Source organism: Plecotus auritus (genome assembly GCF_963455305.1).
Source record: "Plecotus auritus genome assembly, chromosome: 7".
Classification (NCBI taxonomy): domain Eukaryota; kingdom Metazoa; phylum Chordata; class Mammalia; order Chiroptera; family Vespertilionidae; genus Plecotus; species Plecotus auritus.
In genome coordinates, this window is record NC_137774.1 from 93,676,876 (window position 1) to 93,697,833 (window position 20,958).

Genomic DNA, 20,958 nt, shown 5'->3' on the forward strand with positions numbered 1-20,958 from the left:
AGACGGACAAAGAAGAAAGAGGTGCAGACTCAGATCAAGGGTTCCATGCCAAGTGCCAGACACACAAGGACCTCACAGCCCTCACCCCCAAACTATTTTTACAGTCTCCTCTCTTCCCCTTCTTTTGCTCATGTTTCATATTTCAGCCTAACAAACTCCTTTTTTTTTTCTCATTGATTCCAGAGAGAGGAAGGGAGGGGGAGAAAGAGATAAAAAAAAAACACACCAGTGTGAGAGAGAAACATCAATTGGTTGTCTCCTGCATGCACACACCTCGACTGGGGACCCAGAACCTGAGTATGTGCCCTAACCGGGAATCAAACCCGCAACCCTTCAGTACACGAGACGATGCTCTAACTGAGCCACATAAGCCAGGTCCATAATAAACCTTTTGCTGGTCCCAAGACATTCCAGTTTTTTCTTGCATTCGATGATCACTATTCCTATAAAGTCTTTCGTTCTCCTATGAGCCTTCCTTGAAGACTGGGATCAAGTGACCACTCTTCTGAAAGCTCCCACAGCCCATTAGTGACTCCTTCTAGTACATTCCCAAAGCATTGTGAGTATATCCTGCTATTATCCACTGCCCTGAAACCATTTCCTCCTGTCTCCTCATCCAAAGGGAGGCCTGCCTATTGAGCTAGACTGAGAATTAGTGCCTGGAATGGAAAGTAAAGAGATCTGGAGGGTCCTGGGAGAAGGAGGAGCAGAGCAGGGAGAAGTGGCAGCTACCTCACCTGGGCACACTAATAAACAGCTGCTGGTCACCATCCCATCTTATCCGCAAACCAAACGCAGTCTGCAGCTCCACAAATCGCCCACTTGAAATCAGAAAGATGCCTTTAGAAGGTATGGCTGGGAGGTTGACTTGCTGACCCTCAACCTGGAAAGAGAGGCCAAGAAAAGAGACAGAGAGACAGGTCCGAGGGTCAGGAAGACCCTCCGGAACACTCCCACATCCACCCTCACAGCAATCCTAAAGACATCTACACTGGGAGTGCTCTGGAGCCTGTCCCTGAGAGGGTCTGGAAGCTGCAGGAACTGGCCAGGACAAGGCTGCAGCAGCCCCCAGGTGGCCCCAGCAGAGCTGAACAAAAAATGGACTCACCAGCGTGCGCCTGCCCCTGAGCAAAGTGATGGTGGTCTCAGGCAGCATCACGTAGACTTTGCTCAGGCAAGACATGCCTTCCTGTGCTCGCTCCTCGTTCTTCCCCGCCACCCTGAAGAAGGGCTCTGGTTGGGGAGAGGAGTGAAAAGCACCCAGGAGCTCATTCAACAAGGATTTCTGAGCACCCCGTGAGGGAGCGCCTCACACCTGGCACTGTGAGGATAAAGGGCTACAGAGACACTGGCTTTGTAGTTTAAGAGGTAAGCCTGGACCCACATGTGAGTGGGACGTGACTGTCTGCCTCTTCCAGACAGTCTGTCAAGGTGTGCTGCCAATCCACCTCAGTGGACAGGGATGTCCTCCAGAGTGAGAGCTTGTGTTACTTCTCTTGTCCCTTCATTGCCACTGTGCCAGGTTAGCCTCTGAATAAAAGCTGGCCAAGGAAGCAACTGATAAAGAGAAGTGTCTTGGCCAAATCAAGGTTCAGCCAGCCAGGAAGAAATGTGGGGGTGGCTGCAGGGCCACAATGGACAGTGTCTTCACATAAATGGAAATAAATCTTCAAAAATAAATAAATAAATAAATAAATAAACCTTTAGCTTTTTATATTTTACAATTAACACATGCTATTTAATTTAGTTATTAGAAGGAAATCATGGGAGATAAATTCAAGAATGGTATTGTGTTATTAACCCATGTCACTTGGATGAATTCAACAAAAAGAAATTGCAAGGAAAAAAAAAAAAAAGGGAATGGCATTGTCCATGTTAGGGTTGGAGACTGAAGTATAAACACCATTGATTTTGTCTGAGGGCAAAGCCTAATATCTTTTCTCACTCTTTTCATAATAAAATACTATATCTCTTGAATGGTGATTGTTGAAAACTGTCATTCTACTTTATATTTCAACATTAGATTTAAAAATTTAAAAGATATCTTTGATTTGTTGTATAAGAACTTTGATCAAATGCATGCAACTTCCAAATCTGAGGAAGATCCTTTTGACGTGAATGTGCAGATTTTTTACCATTTATGTGCCTCATGAACCTAAATTTTTTCTTTTTTTTTTTCTTCTCTTTCTTTTCCTTTGCTATATGTGGTGTGGACGTGAGCACCAATTTTTTGTTTTGAAATAATTTCAGACATACAGGAAAATTGCAAAAATAGTGCAAAGCATTCCAGGACAGCCTTCACCCAGATTTTGCAAATGTTAACATTTTACCCTATTTGCTTGATCATTTTCTCTCTCTCTCAATATTTCCATCACTCCTCTGCATACTCTGTCTATCTATCTATCTATCTATCTATCTATCTATCTATCTATCTATCATCAATCATCTATCTATCAATCCTATCTCCACCCGCCCTAGGTTAAAAAAAAAGAGAAGTGTCTTAAGGTGCATTTTCCCAAGTAGTTTGGTCTTGAGAAAGTCCTGCTTCTGAGGTGGACATGTCCACCCTTACTTTTCTTGTTCTTCCCATTTGCTCTCATGCCCAACTTTTCTGTCAGATACCCCCCAGCCCCAGACCATAAGGGCAACCCTACCTGTCGAGTTGCCACAGAATTGGGCCAAGATGTAGGTGCATTTTCCCATGAAGCTAAAGTGCCTCCCGTCAAAGGTGAGATAATGAGGATCTCCATAGACAAAGCAGGTGGCAGAGCCTGTTGAGGGAAGGAAGGGGACCCTGGGAAACAGGTTCACCATGCCAGGTCCCACAGCCACCTCACCCCCCTCCCAGTGGCTTCTCTTGTCAAGGGAGGGATTGGAACCCTGGTATCACACCCACTCTGAAAGGCTGGCAGGTGGGACAGAATAAGGGGCGGGTCTCACCATAGGTGTGACATCCATACTGGCCGTTCTTCTGCTGGCACACCTTGTTTCCCTTGCATTGAAAGGTCTGGCACTGTACTCGACTGCCAGGCCAGCAGTGACATCGTTCTGTGCAATTGGAGCTGAACCACTCTGCCCCAGGCTGGGAGTAAGGGATCGGGGGGTTACAACACTATATGTCATCCCATGCTATAGCCCCCTTCTCCTCCATTGCACCTGCCCTAACCTTTTCCTCTTCCCACCCCCTACTAGGTATTCCTGCCCACCACAGCACATTTGCACATGCTATTCTCTCATTCTGGAGTGCTCTCCCTTGTCCCTCTTTTATTTTATTATTATTATTTTTTAATTTAATAAATCTTTATTGTTCAGATTATTACAATTGTTTCTCCTTTTTCCCCCCATAGCTCCTCTCCACCTGGTTCCCACCCCACCCTCTGCCCTTACCTCCCCCCCACTGTCCTCATCCATAGGTGTATGATTTTTGTCCAGTCTCTTCCTGCACCCCCCCATACCCCTTTCTCCCTGAGAATTATCACTCCACTCCCTTTCTATGCCTCTGATTCTATTATATTCACCAGTTTATTCTGTTTCTCAGATTTTTAATTCACTTGATTTTTAGGTTCGCTTGTTGATAGATATGTATTTGTTGTTCATAATTTTTATCTTACTTTTTTCTTCTTCCCTCTTCTTAAAGAATACCTTTCAGCATTTCATATAATACTGGTTTGGTGGTGATGAAGTCCTTTAGCTTTTTCTTATCTGTGAAGCTCTTTATCTGACCTTCAATTCTGAATGATAACTTTGCTGGGTAGAGAAATCTTGGTTGTAGGTTCTTGCTATTCATCACTTTGAATATTTCTTGCCACTCCCATCTGGCCTGCATAGTTTCTGTTGAGAAATCAGCTGACAGTCGTATGGGTGCTCCCTTGTAGGTAATTAACTGTTTTTCTCTTGCTGCTTTTAATATTCTCTCTTTGTCTTTTGCTCTTGGCATTTTAATTATGATGTGTCTTGGTATGGTCCTCTTTGGATTCCTCTTGTTTGGGGTTCTGCGCGCTTCCTGGACTTGTAAGTCTATTTCTTTCACCAGGTGGGGGAAGTTTTCAGTCATTATTTTTTCAAATAGGTTTTCAGTATCTTGCTCTCTGTCTTCTTCTGGCACCCCCATAATTCTGATGTTGGTACGCTTGAAGTTGTCCCAGAGGCTTCTTACACTATCTTCAACTTTTTGGATTATTTTTTCTTTTTGCTTTTCCGGTTGAGTGTTTTTTGCTTCTTTGTATTTCAAATCTTTGACTTGATTCTTGCGTTCCTGTAGTCTGCTGTTGGGTCTCTGTATAATATTTTTTATTTCAGTCAGTGTATATTTAATTTCTAGTTGGTCCTTTTTCATATCCTCGAGGGTCTCGCTAAATTTATCGGCCTTTTCTAGGAAATTCTTGAAAAACCTTATAACCGTGGTTTTGAATTCTATATCCAGTCATTTGTTTTCCTCCATTTCTTTCGTTTGTGATCTGTTTCTTTGTCTCCGCATTTTCACTGCTTCCCTGAGTTGATAGAGTAGCTTTGTGTGCTAGGTTTCCTATATGGCCCAGTGGGTCGGCCTCCCCAGTTAACCTGAGGTGGACACTCTTGGTGCACCCCTTTGTGGACTGTGTGTACAGCCTTGTTGTAGTTAAGTCTTGATTGTTGTTGGTATCACTGGGAGGAATTGACCTCCAGGCCAATTGGCTGTGAGGATCAGCTGTGTCTACGCTGGGAGAAGTTCAGTGCTGGAGACAGCCTTATAGGATCAGACTTGCACAATTGCAAAAGCCTCTGTGCTCAGCTTGGATGGGGCGGAGTCTCCGGGCTGAGCAGACAGTCTTGGCTTCCTGTCAGCCCTGCCCTTGCGCGTGTGCCTCCAGAACTCTGCCTTCCGCGGCTCCCCTGAATTTCTGCCTGACAGTCCAGATTCCCCCCGTAAGAGCGTGGGTCCCCAGGGGCTCGCCCAGAACTGGGGTTCAGTGCAGTCAGAACTGGGGTTCAGTGCAGTCAGGAGCTTCCAACTCCCTTCTGCTAGGGAAAGCCTGCGGCAACCTCCGCAGTCAGTCTTCTCTGCAGGCACTGCCGCATGCACCTCCAGACCCCTGCCGCACATGCCTCCAGACCCCTGCCCTCCGTGGCTCCCCCAAGTCTCCATGCCTTTCTCTCTACCTGACAGTCCAGACTCCCCCTGTATGAGCCTGGGTCCACGGGGTTTCACCCGGAACTGGGGTTCAGTGCAGTCAGAACTGGGGTTCAGTGCAGTTGGGGGCTTCCTTCCCCCTCCCGCCAGAGAAAGCCAGGCAGGCACTCAGCCGCCCTTCCTCTCTGCACCGTGCATGTCTCCGTACCTCAGCCCTTTGCAGCTCCTCTGATTCTCCGTGAGCTTTTCTCTTTCCTTCTAGTTGTAGAATTTCCACTCAGCCAGCTTTCCTGTGGTTCTGGATGATGTCCGTTCTGTCTTTTAGTTGTAGTTTTGAAATTGTTGTGCAAGGCAGCAGTTTAGGTGCTTACCTATGCCGCCATCTTGGTTTCTTCCCTTATCCCTCTTTTAAATCATTCTTAGGCATCAGCAGGTTCAGTTCAAGGGACAGTCTTACTTTCTCAGGAAGACTTACTTTCTCAGAAAATCTTACTTTCTCAGGAAGACTCTCCAAACCTCCCTGACTAGGGGTCTGCCTCATAGCTCTGGGTACCTTTTCTTCCCAGGACTTACCACAATTGCACTATTATATTTACTTTTGGGATTTTTTTATTATAATCCCACTGTGAGGCACTGTGTCTATCTTCACTCACTACTTAAGCCCCAACACATAGCACAGTGCCTGGCAGAGAGCTCTCATTCAGTGAATACCTGTTGAATGAAGATCCAATGTGTCCCAAAGAATCGGACAGTATTAGGAGAGCAAGGACCATGCCCTATTCATGGTGACTCCAGTGCCAGGAGGGTTCAAAGTACTCAATAAACATTCACTGAATGCATAAGTGAATCTTACCTAATAAAAGAGAAACATGCAAATTAACCATCCGCTACAGCCACAGCCAATCAGAGTGAGTATGCAAATTAACCCAACAAAGATGGAGGTTAATTTGCATATGCAGGCATGCAGCTTCATGAAGCCTGCTATGAGGGGAAGGGGGGCAGCGGCGGGAACTACTGGAGTGGTGCTCCAGACAGAAGCGAGGACTTGCCGGCTCTGGGGTCCAGGGAGCCAGGAGCGGGGACTTGCGGGCTCCTGGGTGGCCCCGGGCGGCTGGGAGTGAAGCCAGGGGAAGGAAGGCCTATTCTTGCACGAATATCGTGCAACGGGCCTCTAGTATATAATAAGTTAATATATGTCTTCATGGCAGGGAAGAGATGCTTGATACTGACAGCTATCACAGATCTTTCTACCCAGGCTGCAGCTGAGGCTAATCCTAACACTGACACAGGGACACCCAGGAGACTGTTAAAGGGAAGTGGGCTAGGAAGGAAGTAGCCCCTGAAGAGACAATTAGGAACTCTGACAACCAAAAGGAAGAACACTAGGAGCTGAGAAGAGCCACTGGACACCAATAAATAGCTGAAATGCACTGTTAATTAATAGGCTGCAAACGATAGCTATACACTGTTAATAATAATTATTATTAACATGTATTAAGTAATTGGTCTGTGTCAGGATCTAAATTCATCTCACAACCATCTTATGAAGTAGAAAATCTTATTGTGCACATTTTATGGATATGGAAACAGATTTGAGGAGGTAAAGAAACTTCCCCAAGGTCATCCAGCAAAGTGCTGGAGCCAGGATTCAAGCTCAGATTGGCCTGACTCTAGGGAGGCTCTGTTAAATACAGTGGCCATTAGCCACGTGGCCATTGAGCTCTTAAAATGTAGCTGGTCCAAATTCAGATATACTGTAAGTGTAAAATATACACTGGGTTTTGTAGACTGTTAGTATGAAAAAAGGAATGTAAACAATCTTATTAATAACTACTGATTACATGTTGAAATCAGAATATTTGGGATTGAGGTGCTATTGGTATTGGTTTAACCTGTTTCCTTTCATTTTTTTTAAAATATATTTTATTGATATTTTACAAAGAGGAAGGGAGAGGGATAGAGAGCTAGAAACATCGATGAGAGAGAAACACCGATCAGCTGCCTCCTGCACACCTCCCACTGAGGATGTGCCCGCAACCCAGGTACATGCCCTTGACCGGAATCGAACCCGGGACCCTTCAGTCCGCAGGCCGACGCTCTATCCACTGAGCCAAACCGGTTTAGGCTCCTTTCATTTTTTTAATGTGTTTATTAGGAAAGGTAAAATGATGTGTGGCTTGAATGCTATCCCTTTTGGACAGTGCTGGCCCAGAACCTGTACCCCTTTAGAGCCTCTGTTCCTGACAAATGTTCCCCCAGGGTGGGCATCAACAAGGTGATATAAGAACAGTAACTCCTCTCTTTTGACCTATTCTATCAGGATTTGCAAATTCCTTTGGAAGATTCTGGAATACATGCCAGAAGCTCTACTCAACATCCAAGGCTCCCTATATACTCAGGGACCCCAAACTTCCCTCATGATGGAAATGAGGGCCCTACATCACCTGGTTGGTCTAGTGTCTAATGCTTCAAGGCTGCCAGTATGGAACAGAGAAGTACAGAGAGATCCAGACTGTTAGGCGCACTAAGCACAGAACCATGAGATAATGGAATCATCTGCACAGCTTAGCATCATGCCCTATCAAAGTGGGTGCTTAACAAATATTTATTATATGAATAGAGATGCCAATCAAAACTACAACCTGAATGAATAACTCCATCATTGTGTTACCACTGCTTGAGAGCTGACCCCTTTGGACTGTCCCATGGATACAAATTCATCTCACCAGGGAAGCAGATGGAACCAGAACTCAGGTGTTCCACTAGCAATCTCCCTTGGAGGACCTGGGCATCCCATTTGTCTTACCTTATAGTGATTATTGTTGTAGAAGCAGTTACAGGAAGAGGCGTTGATGCAATGGGAGTCACTAAACAAAAACCCAGAATTGCAGACACAGCCGGGCTTGCAGACGAGCTCACAGTTGGGCTTGGGATTCTGGCAGGATGCTGGGCAGGCGCAGGATTCGTGGTGGGCATTTGGGGGGCAGCTTGCTAAAGGGGAAACAGTTTCCATCAAGCCTACACTCTACAGCTTCCCTAGGGGAGACTTCCTGTCTCTCATCTACTCTCCTTCTTCTCTAAGAAGCAGGTCTATATTATTCAGCAAAAAAAAAGAGAATGGAGTGAATGAACCTTGAAAACATTACACTCAGCCCGGCCAGCATGGCTAAGAGGTTGAGCGTCAACCTATGAACCAGGAAGTCATGGTTCAATTCCCTGCCAGGACATATGTTTGGGCTGTGGGCTTGATCCCCAGTGTGGGGCATCTGGGAGACAGCCGATCAGTAATTCTCTCTCATCATTGATGTTTCTATTTCTCTCTCCCTTTCACTTCCTCTTTGAAATCAATAAAAATATTTTTTTAAAAACACACAAATATTATGTTCAGTGAAAGAAACCAGTCATATATTATATGGTTCCATTTGTATGTAATGTCTAGAACAAGTAAATCCATAGAGATAGAAAGTAGATTAGTGGTTGCCAGGGGTTGGGGGGTTAGGGAGAATAGGGAGTGACTGCTAATGGGTATAGGGTTTCTTTTGAGGGTTATGAAAATATTCTGGAATTAGAAAGTGATAATGTTTGCACAAACTTGTGAATATACTAAAACCACTGAATTGTATACTTTATTTTTTTAATATATCTTTTTTTATTAATTTCAGAGAGAAATATAGAGAGATAGGAACATCAATGATGAGAGTGAATCATTGATTGGCTGCCTCCTGCACTACCCCCACTGGGAATTGAGCCCGCAGCCAGGCATGTGCCCTTGACCAGAATTAAATCCGGAACCCCTCAGTTCTCAGGCCAACACTCTATCCACTGAACCAAACCATCCAGGGATGAATTGTATACTTTAAGAGGATGAATAGTAATAATAAGAATAAAGCCCTGCTTGAGTCCCAAATACCCCCACCCACCTGTGCCCTGCTCTCCCTCTCACTCAGTGTAGTCAGTCCTCATTAATTTTTCTAAAGTCCCCATGTCTGATCCATCCTTCTCTAAGACTGTAGTTTTCTACTTGAAGCATCCCTTTCCCTAATGCTCTCTCCTAGTCATTGTCTCTTACTTTTAGCTCTTTATCCAATGATCACATACCTGGAGTAGGTCTAGGGATTGTAGTGGTGGCCAAGGTCATAGTAGATATGGAGGTACTTGTAGGACTAAGAGGCATCATCAAGACTGTAGGCCTAATGGGTGTAAGTGTGGTAGGAGCTGTGGGCCTTTCAGTGGGGAGTGTGTGTTTTTCAGTGGGAACTGTGTGTTTTTCAGTGGGGAGTGTGTGTTTTTCAGTGGGGACTGTGTGTTTTTCAGTGGGGAGTGTGTGTTTTTCAGTGGGGACTGTAGGCTTTTCAGTGGGGAGTGTGGGTTTTTCAGTGGGAAGTGTGGGTTTTTCAGTGGTTTTTTCCGTGGAGAGAGAGGTCTCAGAAGGGCCAGTAAGGGGAACTGGATATTTGGAAGGAAGCATTGTTGGCACAGGTCCTGCAAAGAAAAAAAAACAAAACAACCCTGAAGTTTAGTCAAAATCATACCACTGCCCTCTTCACTCACATCTAATTGGAGTGGATGGGATCAAAAGGGTAACATTTATATTCCTCCTTCTACTCCCAACCTAACCTTCACTCACTTAATAAACTCTCAACAAACACTACTCCTAATATATGTCAGATATTGTGCCAGATACAGAAAACATAAAATGAATAGGACATTAGTCCTCCCTCAAGGATCACTGTTCTTTAGGTAAGGTGTTCTGGACCCCACCACAGGTGAATGAAAGGAGGGAGGATTAGCTTTTTCTAAAAGGAGGCAGCTCTGAAAAGTACACCCCCACCTGGAGTCAGAATTGTGGGTCCCAATCTGGGTCCTGTGAGCCATGGAAGGCTTTCAAGCCAGCTACAGTTCCACTCCCCAGCTGCACAGATTACTTAAACTGCCCAATCCTCAGTTTCCTCATCTATAAACTGGGAACAACAGTGCCCGCATGTTGTAAACTAGATTATGTGTGGGGAGCATCTAGCACAGTGCCTGTGCTCAGTAGCTGGTAGTTCCCTGCATCCAGCTTCTGGAATTTTCCTTCCTTTGAATTTGCTCCCCTCAAATTTCTAACTGCAGCTTAGAGAGCTAATTCTGGATGGATCTGAGGTAGCATCCAGGGTGACCAAACATTCCAGTTTGGCCAGGACTGATGTGCTCCCTGAGATGTAAGACCATCAATGCTAAGACAGGGACATCCCAGGGCAAACTGTAATGGTTGGTCACCCAGGACAGCTATCACCACAACTCTCCGTTAAAAGAGAACCTCTCTTTAGGTGTGGTTGCTTCAGGAATCAAAGGTACAGGGTATGAAGGTAGAGAGAAGCAAGGAGACTCAGAAACCAGGTCATGGTTCCTAAGCTACTCCTGCCACCCTAGCTAGCCAGATGGTGAGGTGGGAAGAAAGAAGGGGAGAAAGGGACTCACCCCTGTTGCAGGAGCCACGACGGATAGAGACAGAATCCAGAGAGATGTCCAGGGAAGCAGGGCTGCCCCTCACTCCTTCAAATATCAGCTGTGGGAGGGAGAAGGGATCACCCACCCTGTGAGCCCCTTTGCCTCAGGCTCCCAGTTTCCTGCCTGAGTTCAGATGGCCCAGGCACCTCCACACCTCCTCATTGTCCCAGTCCCTTCTGGGCCCCCCACACTTGATACCAAGATTCCCAATGGGTCCCCAGGCTCTGCCCTTGGCCTCACCTGGGTGGGCAGGACATGCCCCTTGGGCACAGTGACAGTGGTGGGCATCCAGGAGGGGCTCTGAATGTTAATGTGTTTCCAAAGCAGGTTGGGGTGACTGTTCTTTGTGCCCGTGAGCAGCAGCAGTTTGAGCTGGGCACCCCACGACAGCCCGAACATGTAGTAGGCAAAGTGCACACACAGAGGGCCTTGCTCCCATATGGGGGAGCTGAGCAGGCGGGCCACCCTGCCCTGCTGGGAGGTGCCGAAGTCCAGATGCAGGTAGTAGCCCTCTGGGGAGACAGAGCCCAGGACAGTGAGGCCCTGCCACCTCCCTGGGCTGCTCCAACCCTTTCCCAGAGCCCAGATGCCCACTCCCAGCTCATTCCCTGGTCCCTCCACCCAGATCTGCCTGTGCCTTCCTCCCAGCTGCCTCCCTAAACTTTAGACTTTCTCACCTCCGTTGGGGTAACCCCCGGTGGGCCCGGTGCTGCCCATGATGGAGGGCCCACTGGATCGAATCCAGTTCCCATAATTTGTGGATATTTGAGTCCAGTCACAGAAGGGTTTGGAGTTGTCCTCAAAATCACACTGGGTGATAACGGCTAGGAAGAAAAGGCCACCGTGAGGCCAAGAGAGGGGAGAGGACTAGCTAGCTGCAGAGCCAAACTAGGGGGGTAGGTGTTAGCAAGACTGCTAAGCTTAGAGAAGGCAGCCACTAAGATTAGGGTTCAGAGCAGAGATTTGAGAAAGAGAAGCTGAGAAATAAGTCACCGTTTAGGAGAAATTCAGGGTGGGGGTGGGGTGGGTGGGGTGAGCAGGGCAGAATGTCTAGGTCTGGAGCAGCCGTGGGCAAACTACGGCCCGTGGGCCGGATCCGGCTGTTCTATCCGGTTCTCTTGCTCTCCCCTCCACTCCTTTACTTTGAATTTATATTAGTTCACACAAACACTCCATCCATGCTTTTGTTCCGGCCCTCCGGTCCAGTTTAAGAACCCATTGTGGCCCTCGAGTCAAAAAGTTTGCCCACCCCTGGGGAGTCACAAACTGAGGTCCAGGGGGCTGGATTCGGGGAGCCAGACAGGTTTTGTCTGGGCAGCACACACTTTGTTGTTGTTGTTCCTTTGAATGTGACTCTTTTAGGCAGGGCTTGTACTCCTCCACCCTCTGTCATCTAAGGGCTGCCCTTCACACATTTATGTAATTGCCTGGCCTGGAGGGCACATGGTGGCCACCCTGGAAGGGAGAGAGAGTCTGGTTTTCAACTCACAGTTGTCCCTAGAACTTCGAGAAACTGGCTTCTGGTCTGGAGGCTTCTCAGTCCTTGAGGTTGATTTGGAAAAAAAACAACCCAAAATGTAATCCTTGTCAATATCAAGAATTATAAGCCTCAATAATTGTGAGTTCACCTTAAGTTCTCATCTCTCTCCAAAAAGGTATCTTCCCTGAGAGGTCCTCACATCCCTGCCAGTACCCTCTACCCCTCTATGCCCTGGGTGTCAGGCATGGTTGCATCTTGGGTGAAGAGGAACCACTTGTACCTGGGGAATCTCCTTCCTTTGGGTTGAGATCTTCTTGTCTTATAGCCCAGATTTCCCCACAAAGTAGGGACTATATTGGGTCCTGTTTTGCTAGGCTTGTGGTGGAAGTGATATTGCCCCAGCTACACGCAACTGATCGTAGGACTAACAAAGGGACCATCCCTCCTCTCCTTCCAAATTCTACAGAGAAGCCCTGCCCCTCCTCAGGTGGTGTGGGCCACATAGAATAGTCCTTGGTTTTAGTTGTTCAAGTTCCACTTGTTTAAATCCCCCCAAATGAGCTCCAGGTCGCTGAACCATGCATTTCATGCTTCCTACTTGAAATCTCTCCTATGTGCTGGGTCTGCTCTAGGTTTTGTCCATTTTCTGAAGATTTGACGTCTCTCTTCTCCTCTGCCATTCTCAGACCTGCCACCCTAGCCCTACACCTCCTCCCTCTTTCCTCATGTTTCGGCTCCATCCTGCTTCCACTGAGCTCTCGCACCCCTCAGTTCCCGGCTCTGAGGCTGTGGGGCTCCCTTTATTTCTGTTCATCCTCTTTCAATCCCATGGGGTTCCCATCTTCCTCCTTAGGGCTGTGCCCTTCATCACTAGTCTGCTTGCCCCTCCAACTTTGCCCCTCACTATTCCTCAGAGCCAACCCCAGTCACCCCCTGAGCCCAGCTTACCAGACTGAGGTGGGAATGTAGCCCTGGCTGCAGGCAGCCCCCATCATTAGCACCAGAGTCCAGACTGTCGAAGCCATGTGGGACCTCAGAGTCAACTCTCAGGGGATAAGGGGAAGGCAGAGTAAGGAGCCCAGGCTACTTTAAATATTCCTGATCCTCCTTGCTGGGCATCCTTCCAAGGATGCCATGAGAAGTGAACAATCAGAGAACTGGAAATAAAAACTATGATGGCTGAAATTTAAAATCCAAATAGAAGAGTTATAAATCGAAATTGAGAGAAATAAAATGAGAGCGAGAGAAAAGGAAAACAAGAGAGAAAGAAAAGAGAGACTTGGAGGGTCAGTCTAGGATGTCTAGCATCCAACCAAAATAGTTCAAAAAAGATAAAAAGAAATTACTTCAGAAAAACTACATAAGATTGCCCAGAACCGAAACATGAGTCTCTTGGTTTAAGAGTCTGGTATGATGGATGCAAAGAGACCCATGAAAGGCTTGTTGTAAAATTTCAGAATATTGGGGTGAAAGGAAATCCTGAACACTTTCAGACAGAAAAAAGCAGGTCACATACTAAGTATCAGGAATCAGCATGGCAACTGTGGATTCTAAGAGTCAGCGGAACATTGTCTGCAGAATTCCAACAGAAAATAACTTCAAACCTGAAATTCTATAGCTGGCAACAGTGGCAAAGGCAATAGGAAAGTCAAGTAAAGTGAAGGCTAAAATCCTTATTGGCAAATAATTGAAAAGGACAAGTCACAGAAGAAATATAAGCAGCCAGTAAGTATTGGAAAGTATTCTCTACTTCACTAGCAATAAAGGAAATGCTGAGGAAATTAAGTTGCCATATTGACAACAATTTAAAAGATTGAAAGGATCTTAGTGAGAATGTCAAAGACATGAAAAAGGATCAGTCAGAAATTAGGCATACATTAACTGAAATAAAGAATAATTTACAGGGATTCAACAGTAGAGGATTCCAAAAATCAAATCAATTATTTGGAATATGAGGGGAGGGGAAAAAAACAATCAGGAGAGCAAAAAGAAAAAAGAATCCAAAAATATGAAGATAGTGTAAGGAGCCTCTGGGACAACTTCAAGAGTACCAACATTCCCATTATGGGGCTGCCAGAAGGAAAAGAGAAAGAGCAAGATATTGAAAACCTATTTGAAGAAATAATGACAGAAAACTTCCCCTTGAAAGAAATAGATTTACACGAGGAACCCAAAGAGGCCCACACCAAGGACACATCATAATTAAAATGCCAAGGTTAAAGACAAAGAGAGAATCTTAAAAGCAGCAAGAGAGAAACAGTTAATTACCTACAAGGGAGCACCCATACAGCTGTCGGCTGATTTCTCAACAGAAACTTTGCAGGCCAAAAGGGAATGGCAAGAAATATTCAAAGTGATGAATAGCAAGAACCTACAACCAAGATTATTCTACCCAGCAAAGCTCTCATTTAGAATTGAGGGTCAGATAAAGAGCTTCACAGACAAGAAAAAGCAAAAAGAGTTCATCACCACCTAAAACCAGCATTATATGGAATGTTGAAAGGTATTCTTTAAGAAGAGGAGGAGGAGGAAGAGGAGGAGGGGGAGGAGGAGAAAGAAGGAGATATGAACAATAAAATGGTAATAAATAGATATCTACCAACAACTGAATTTAAAAATCAAAATAAATGAACAAGAAATCTAATGAACAAAATACACTGATGAATAAAATATAATCAGAGGCATGGAAACATGGAACAGTCTAATGAATCTCAAAGGGAAGGGGTGAGGGGGATGTGGGAAGAGATTAACCAAAGATCTTATATGCATATATGCATTACCTATGGACACAGACAATAGGATGGTGAAGGCCTGTGATGGTGCAGGAACTGGGTGGAGGAGGCTAACGGGAGGTGGCAGGGTGGGGGGGAGAAGGGGGACATTTGTAATACTCTCAACAATAAAGATTTTTAAAAACCCCTAAAAATACATAAATAAATAAAAGATTGATAACATTGAGCCTTGGCCAGTGTGGCTCAGTTGGTTGAGCATCCTCCCATGCACTGAAAGGTCACCAGTTCAATTCTTGATTGGGACACATGCAGGAGGCAACCACTTGATGTTTCTTTCTCACATTGATGTTTCTCTTTCTCTCCCTCTCCCTCTCCCTTCGTCTCTCTCTAAAAATCAATAATTTTTAAAAAAAAGATTGATAGCATTGAGTGCTGGTCAGTATGCGAGTAGATACACTCAAATACATTGTTGATAGGACTGTATATTTGTGAAAACATCTTAGAAGTTAATTTGACAATGACTATTAAACTTCCAAATGTGCATATCTTTGACCCAGCATTACCTTTCTAATAATCTTCCCACAGAAATACATGCTTATTTGCATAAAGATGTACATACCTTAAATATGTTCATTGCAGCATTGTTTACTATAGGAAAATAATTGAGATTACCCAAATGTTTACCAGTAGATCATATTCAAGGAATATTATGCAAGTATTAAAAAAAACAAACAGTGTTTCTCAAAAAAATAGGGTTACCATGTGGTTCATCAATTCCACTTCTAGGTATATAGAATTGAGAAAATTGAATTGAAAGCAAGGACTGGAACAGATATTTGTACACCCATGTCCATAACAGCATTTTTCACAGTAGTCAAAAGGAAAGCAACCCAAGTGTCTATAGACAAATGAATGGATAAACAAAATGTAACATATACATACAGCAGAATGTTGTTCAGCCTTAAAGTGGAAGAAAACTCTTACACGTGCTACAACATTGAGGATATTATGCTAAGTGAAATAAGTCCATCACGGACAAATACTATATGATTCTATTTATTTGAGGTACCTCGCATAGGCAAACTCATAGACAGAGATTAGAATGGTGTTGCCAGGGGCTGGGAGGAATGGAGAATGAGCAGTTAGTGTTTAATAGGTATGAAGTTTCAGTTTTACAAGATGAAAGTTCTGGAGATGGGTGGTGGTAATGGATTGCACAAACAATGTGAATGTACTCAGTGCATCTGAACTGCACACTTAAAAATGGACAAGATGATAAATGTATGTGCATTTTGCCACAACCTTAAGAAATATTTTTTAAAGTGCTACTTGATAATATGATACTATTAGAGTTTGTTACTGACTTAAAAATTTAAAAAAAAAGAACGGTGGTAGATCCATAGTGTCCAATGGTGGGAAGAGCACCTACAAATACATTAAACAAAAGAGGTGAGACACAGAAAAATATTTATAGTGTGATCCCATTTATGCAAAATCCCAGAACAAAGATTTTCACTAAGGTGCCTATAACAAGCCAAATCTATACACAGGAACACCTGGTAGCTTTGAGGAGCCAGCAAACTTTGGGGGCATCCAAATGGGGGGTTCCACCCCAGCCAGAGCAACTATGCTTTTATCAGTTTCAGAAATGGCAATTCTATATAAGATTGCAGTTGAAAGGGCAGCATTTCGGCTTTTGAAAATCCTGTTGATCCTCATTACACATACAAAGCTGCAGCTAGGCTAGAGAGCTGGCCCGCAATAAGCTGAGCTATTAGGTCCAGATTTCCTATAGCCCACCACACCCATGTGTTCCTAGAAACCTTCCATGTCATTCCCTTTACCTCGGCAGCCCCTCACCCCCTACTTCTAATTCTATGCCCGGGGCACCTGACAAGTGACAGTGACGCCTAGGCAGGCCATTCTCCTGGACTCTCAGGGAGGGGACGGTACAGCTGAGCACCAGGCTCACAAGAGGCAAATCCACAAGCCCCTTTTCCAGTCTTGGGGACTCCTCTGCCCAAATGAGCACCAACAGGGCCCGTGCAGGGGTTAGACCCGGGGAGAGAGATCCTCTGCCCCTTAACATCAAAGCTGGGGATACAAAGGGTGCCCATCCCCAAACCCTGGTCTACCCTTCCTCTAGAGCCGTGGTCGGCAAACTGCGGCTCGCGAGCCACATGTGGCTCTTTGGCCCCTTGAGTGTGGCTCTTCCACAAAATACCATGGCCTGGGCGAGTCTATTTTGAAGAAGTGGCGTTAGAAGAAGTTTAAGTTTAAAAAATTTGGCTCTCAAAAGAAATTTCAATCGTTGTACTGTTGATATTTGGCTCTGTTGACTAATGAGTTTGCCGATCACTGCTCTAGACCAAGTTAGCAGAGCAATCAACAGAGGGACAAAGCCAGGAAATGGTTAACCCAGGGAAGAGCAGCAGAAGCCAATTGATCCACAGCCCCTCCTGGTTGGGCAATAAGGCCTCTGAGGGCTGCCTTTCCTGACCTCCCTTTGGCGCCACAGCTTCCTTTGGACAGTTACAGCTTCCAACCCGCCTGGTGGTGGGGGTTGGGAGCTCAAGGCAGGACAGGAAAGGATGAATAGTGGTGATGGGAGGGAACCGTCAGGCTCTGCATTTTGGGGAGTTAGAAACAGGCAAGGCCCCAGAGGGTATGTCCCTGACAAGACTGGCAGCTACAGGAATAGATGTGAGAGGCCCTGGGATGTAGAAAAACCCTGGAAACTACTTCAAAGAACTGGAGAATCAGTCCTGACATGACTGTGTGCCCTTGGGAACTTGGACCACCCTCTCTGGGCCTCAGTTTCCTCATGTGCAAGACTGAGAGGAGAGACTATCACAGTTTCCTTCCTTCCTTCCTTCCTTCCTTCCTTCCTTCCTTCCTTCCTTCCTTCTCTCTCTCTCTCTCTCTCTCTCTCTCTCTCTCTCTCTCTCTCTCTTTCTTTCTCTCTTTCTTTCTTTCTTTCCTTTTGTTGTTAATACTCACTGGAAGATATTTTTCCATTGACTTTTAGAGACTGGAAGGGAAGGGGAGAGAGACACATTGAGTGATTGCCTCCCACACACACCACACCAGGAAGGAGATTGAGCCTGCAAATGAGGTATGTGCCTTTGACTGGAATTGAACCCGGGACCCTTCAGTCCTTGGGCCAAGGCTCTATCCACTGAGCCAAACCAGCTAGGGAATTTTTTTTAGGTATTTTTTTTAATTGATTTTAGAAAGACAGAAAGGGAGAAGGGTATATATAGAGAAACACTGATTGGCTGCCTCCTGCATGCCCCCCCACTAGGGAACAGGCCCACAACCCGGACATGTACCCTACTGGGAATCGAACCAGTGATCTCTTGGTTCATGGTTCAACGCTCAATCACTGAGCAACACCAGCTGGGCCAAAGTTTTCCTAAATCAAAAATTGTGTGTGTCACATAATTTTTTAAATAATCAATTTTTTAAAATAAAAAAGGGGGGTTATAGACATCTGGGCATGACTCACATAAGTTGGGAAACCATACTGCTGTCTGTTTTTCTGTTGCCAATAATTCATGTCAATTTTATGATGAATTAGCCTTGACCAACTGGAAATGATAGTTACCTTTCAGTTTAGAGTCCAATGTCGAAGAGGCCCCATTTAGCTAACTCAGCTCCAGCAATAGTCACACCTGCTGTGGTGAGACATGCACACTGAGTAGTTTCAAAAAAATCCTAGGCAGCTGTGAACCAGAGGCAGGCAGGTGCATTTGGCAGCCTGAGGTTCAGCTCAGGCCCAGGGAGAGGATTCAGGCCAGTTTTACCCAAGACCAGAGGCTGCTGTCAAGGTGGGAGCTGGGGCTGCAGGAGGAAGCTGAGTTGGCCCCTAGTGCTGGGAGACTGGGCACTGGGGAGATTGGGAGGCATTTTTTTGGCTATCTAGGGAGGAATTGGGAGCCTGAGGCAGGGAATGGAGTGGGGAGGAGTTGGTAGTGAGAGATGGATGTGCCTAATGCTCTTTCCTCCCTTCCATCCACTCCCTCTACTCTCTCCTCTGCCTCAGTGATGTGTGCTTCCTGTAGAAGCGGGACCCAGAGTCAGAGAGCCTGGCTTATGATCTGGGCCCTTTATCTCAGAATCATACACTCTCTGGACCTCGGTTTCCTCTTCTGCAAAGTGGGGATCTTCTACTGTCTCTGTCTTCCTCATGGAGTTAGGAGAACAAATGAGAGATGCCCAGGAAAACACAGCACTGTACAAACAGAAGGCATCTCCGTTAAACAATTATGTAACCTGCTGACTCAGAGCTGGGCTGCTCTGGCTCCTGTCCCACCAGGAAGTCAGAAGAGCTGGTTCCATCACTTACCTGGCACAACTCAGTTTTAGTTTCCCATCTGACAAATTGGGGTGGTACCTATTGTCTTCCTAGATCATGAAGTTGTGCTGTAAATCCCAGCAGATCATGCAAACGCCAGAGTTTAATATATTGTTAATCATAATCATCATCACAGTACAGAAGAAAGTTCACACTCTTGACCTGCACTTGAAGAACCTCAGAACTCTGACAATGCCCTTTATGCATATCTGTGTCTCTGGCAGGAACTCTGGCCCTCCCCAGGTTCTTAACATCCTGAGTACTCCACATCTCAGCATTTAAGTCACATACCAAGCTGACTATGGCTAAATTAATGAGCTCCTGTCTTTTTGCTCCTGGGAACTGCCAACTCTTGGAATACATTGGGCTGTGAGTAGCATAGACAGTCGTTTCACTAGCACTTAGTGCAAAAGATAGCGCAGAGGTGGCACTCCATAAATGTGGAATAAATTGAATTATGGGAGGGGGGGTTGTTGTGTTTTTTTAAATCCTCACCCGATGATATTTTTTCCATTTATTTATTTATTTGGACAGAGCAGAAGGGAGGGAAGAAGGGAAGGAGGGAAGAAGAGAGGGAGGAGGGAGGGAAGGAGGGAGGGAGGGAGGGAGGGAGGAGAGAGGGACATCCATGTGAGAGAGACACATGGATTGGGAGATCAAACCTGAAACTGATTATCTTGACTGGGATTTGAACCTGTGCCCTTGACTGGGAATTGAACCCATGACCCTTTGGTCTGTGGGCCGACTCTCTAACCTCTAACCAAGCATGTCAAACTTGCAGCCAGCAGGTGCATGCCTCATTAGGCATGTGGCCCACTGGCCACAAGTTTGACATACTTGCTCTAAGCCAAACTGGCCAGGGCAAATGAATTATGTTTTAATGTTCTTAACATTGCTTTCCCATTATTGGCCCAGGTCATATAGTTCAGGTACCATTGACTACGTTTTTTGTTTAATTGAAAGCAGTAAGAAGTCTGAAGAGAAGTAGAGGGTCAGTGGCCCTGAATTCTTGGGACAAAAGAGCCAGGATATGAGGATATGAATAGGCAGCAAGTCAGACTGAAAAGGGGTGGACAAAGCTTTGGAGTTATGAGTCCTAAATCTCAGGTTCATTTATTAGCTGGATTCCTTGGGCTTCAGAACAAATCTCTTAGCTTAAATTCCATCACCAAGAAAGATAGATTCCTCCCTTACTGATTCATAGCAGGGGGTCAAAAACCAGATGCCATATGTGGAAACCACAATGTAAATTTTTATTGAAATGTGTGAGGTCAGAACTGTAAGGATGCTATTGCCTACAGATTTCTCTAGCATTTCCTAATATGGCCTGAAGAGGGCACTATTGGCCAGGAGTTGGGTTAGCCAGGGTGAAAATTCACCTTAGGTCCACCCCTTTGCTGCATCTTCCCACCATAGCTTCCCTCCTGCCCCCTACACATAGTTGGCAAATACCCTACAACTCCCCCAACCTGCCCATAATTTTTTCCTGTTGAAAATTGCAAACATCCTCTCCTTTTTGCATGTTTTCGGGAGCACAGGCTGATTTCTCTACGTTTTGCTATAAAAGCAGAAAGACTCATTGCCATATGCACTATAAAGGCCAGGATTGGAGTCCAGATACAGTTTGTCACATCTTTTGCTGTCTGCACAGGTCTGTCTTAGGCACTGCTTTTCCCCTGGGAGCATTATTTCTGGGAAAGAATTTGAAATTGGTTGTCAGAGTAAAGGGTTAGATAAGAAGTAGGGATCAGGAATGAAGGTTGAATTAGTTTGTTCCGTGTCCCCAATC

At 45.4% G+C, this 20,958-nt stretch overlaps 1 protein-coding gene across 1 annotated transcript in view; it reads right to left on the reverse strand.

Moving 5' to 3' along the window:
• The window catches only part of ZAN (zonadhesin), a gene marked incomplete at both ends in the record, with an annotated part of 29,705 nt that extends 16,945 nt beyond the window's left edge, over positions 1-12,760 (reverse strand). Inside the window, 10 exons of the mRNA XM_080677460.1 lie at positions 738-883; positions 1,109-1,233; positions 2,655-2,771; positions 2,941-3,082; positions 7,917-8,101; positions 9,209-9,556; positions 10,571-10,658; positions 10,841-11,112; positions 11,278-11,424; positions 12,679-12,760. Coding sequence (XP_080533586.1) covers positions 738-883; positions 1,109-1,233; positions 2,655-2,771; positions 2,941-3,082; positions 7,917-8,101; positions 9,209-9,556; positions 10,571-10,658; positions 10,841-11,112; positions 11,278-11,424; positions 12,679-12,760 — 1,652 coding nt within the window. The remainder of the gene's footprint in view (positions 1-737; positions 884-1,108; positions 1,234-2,654; positions 2,772-2,940; positions 3,083-7,916; positions 8,102-9,208; positions 9,557-10,570; positions 10,659-10,840; positions 11,113-11,277; positions 11,425-12,678) is intronic.
• Between the last annotated feature and the right edge of the window lie 8,198 nt (positions 12,761-20,958).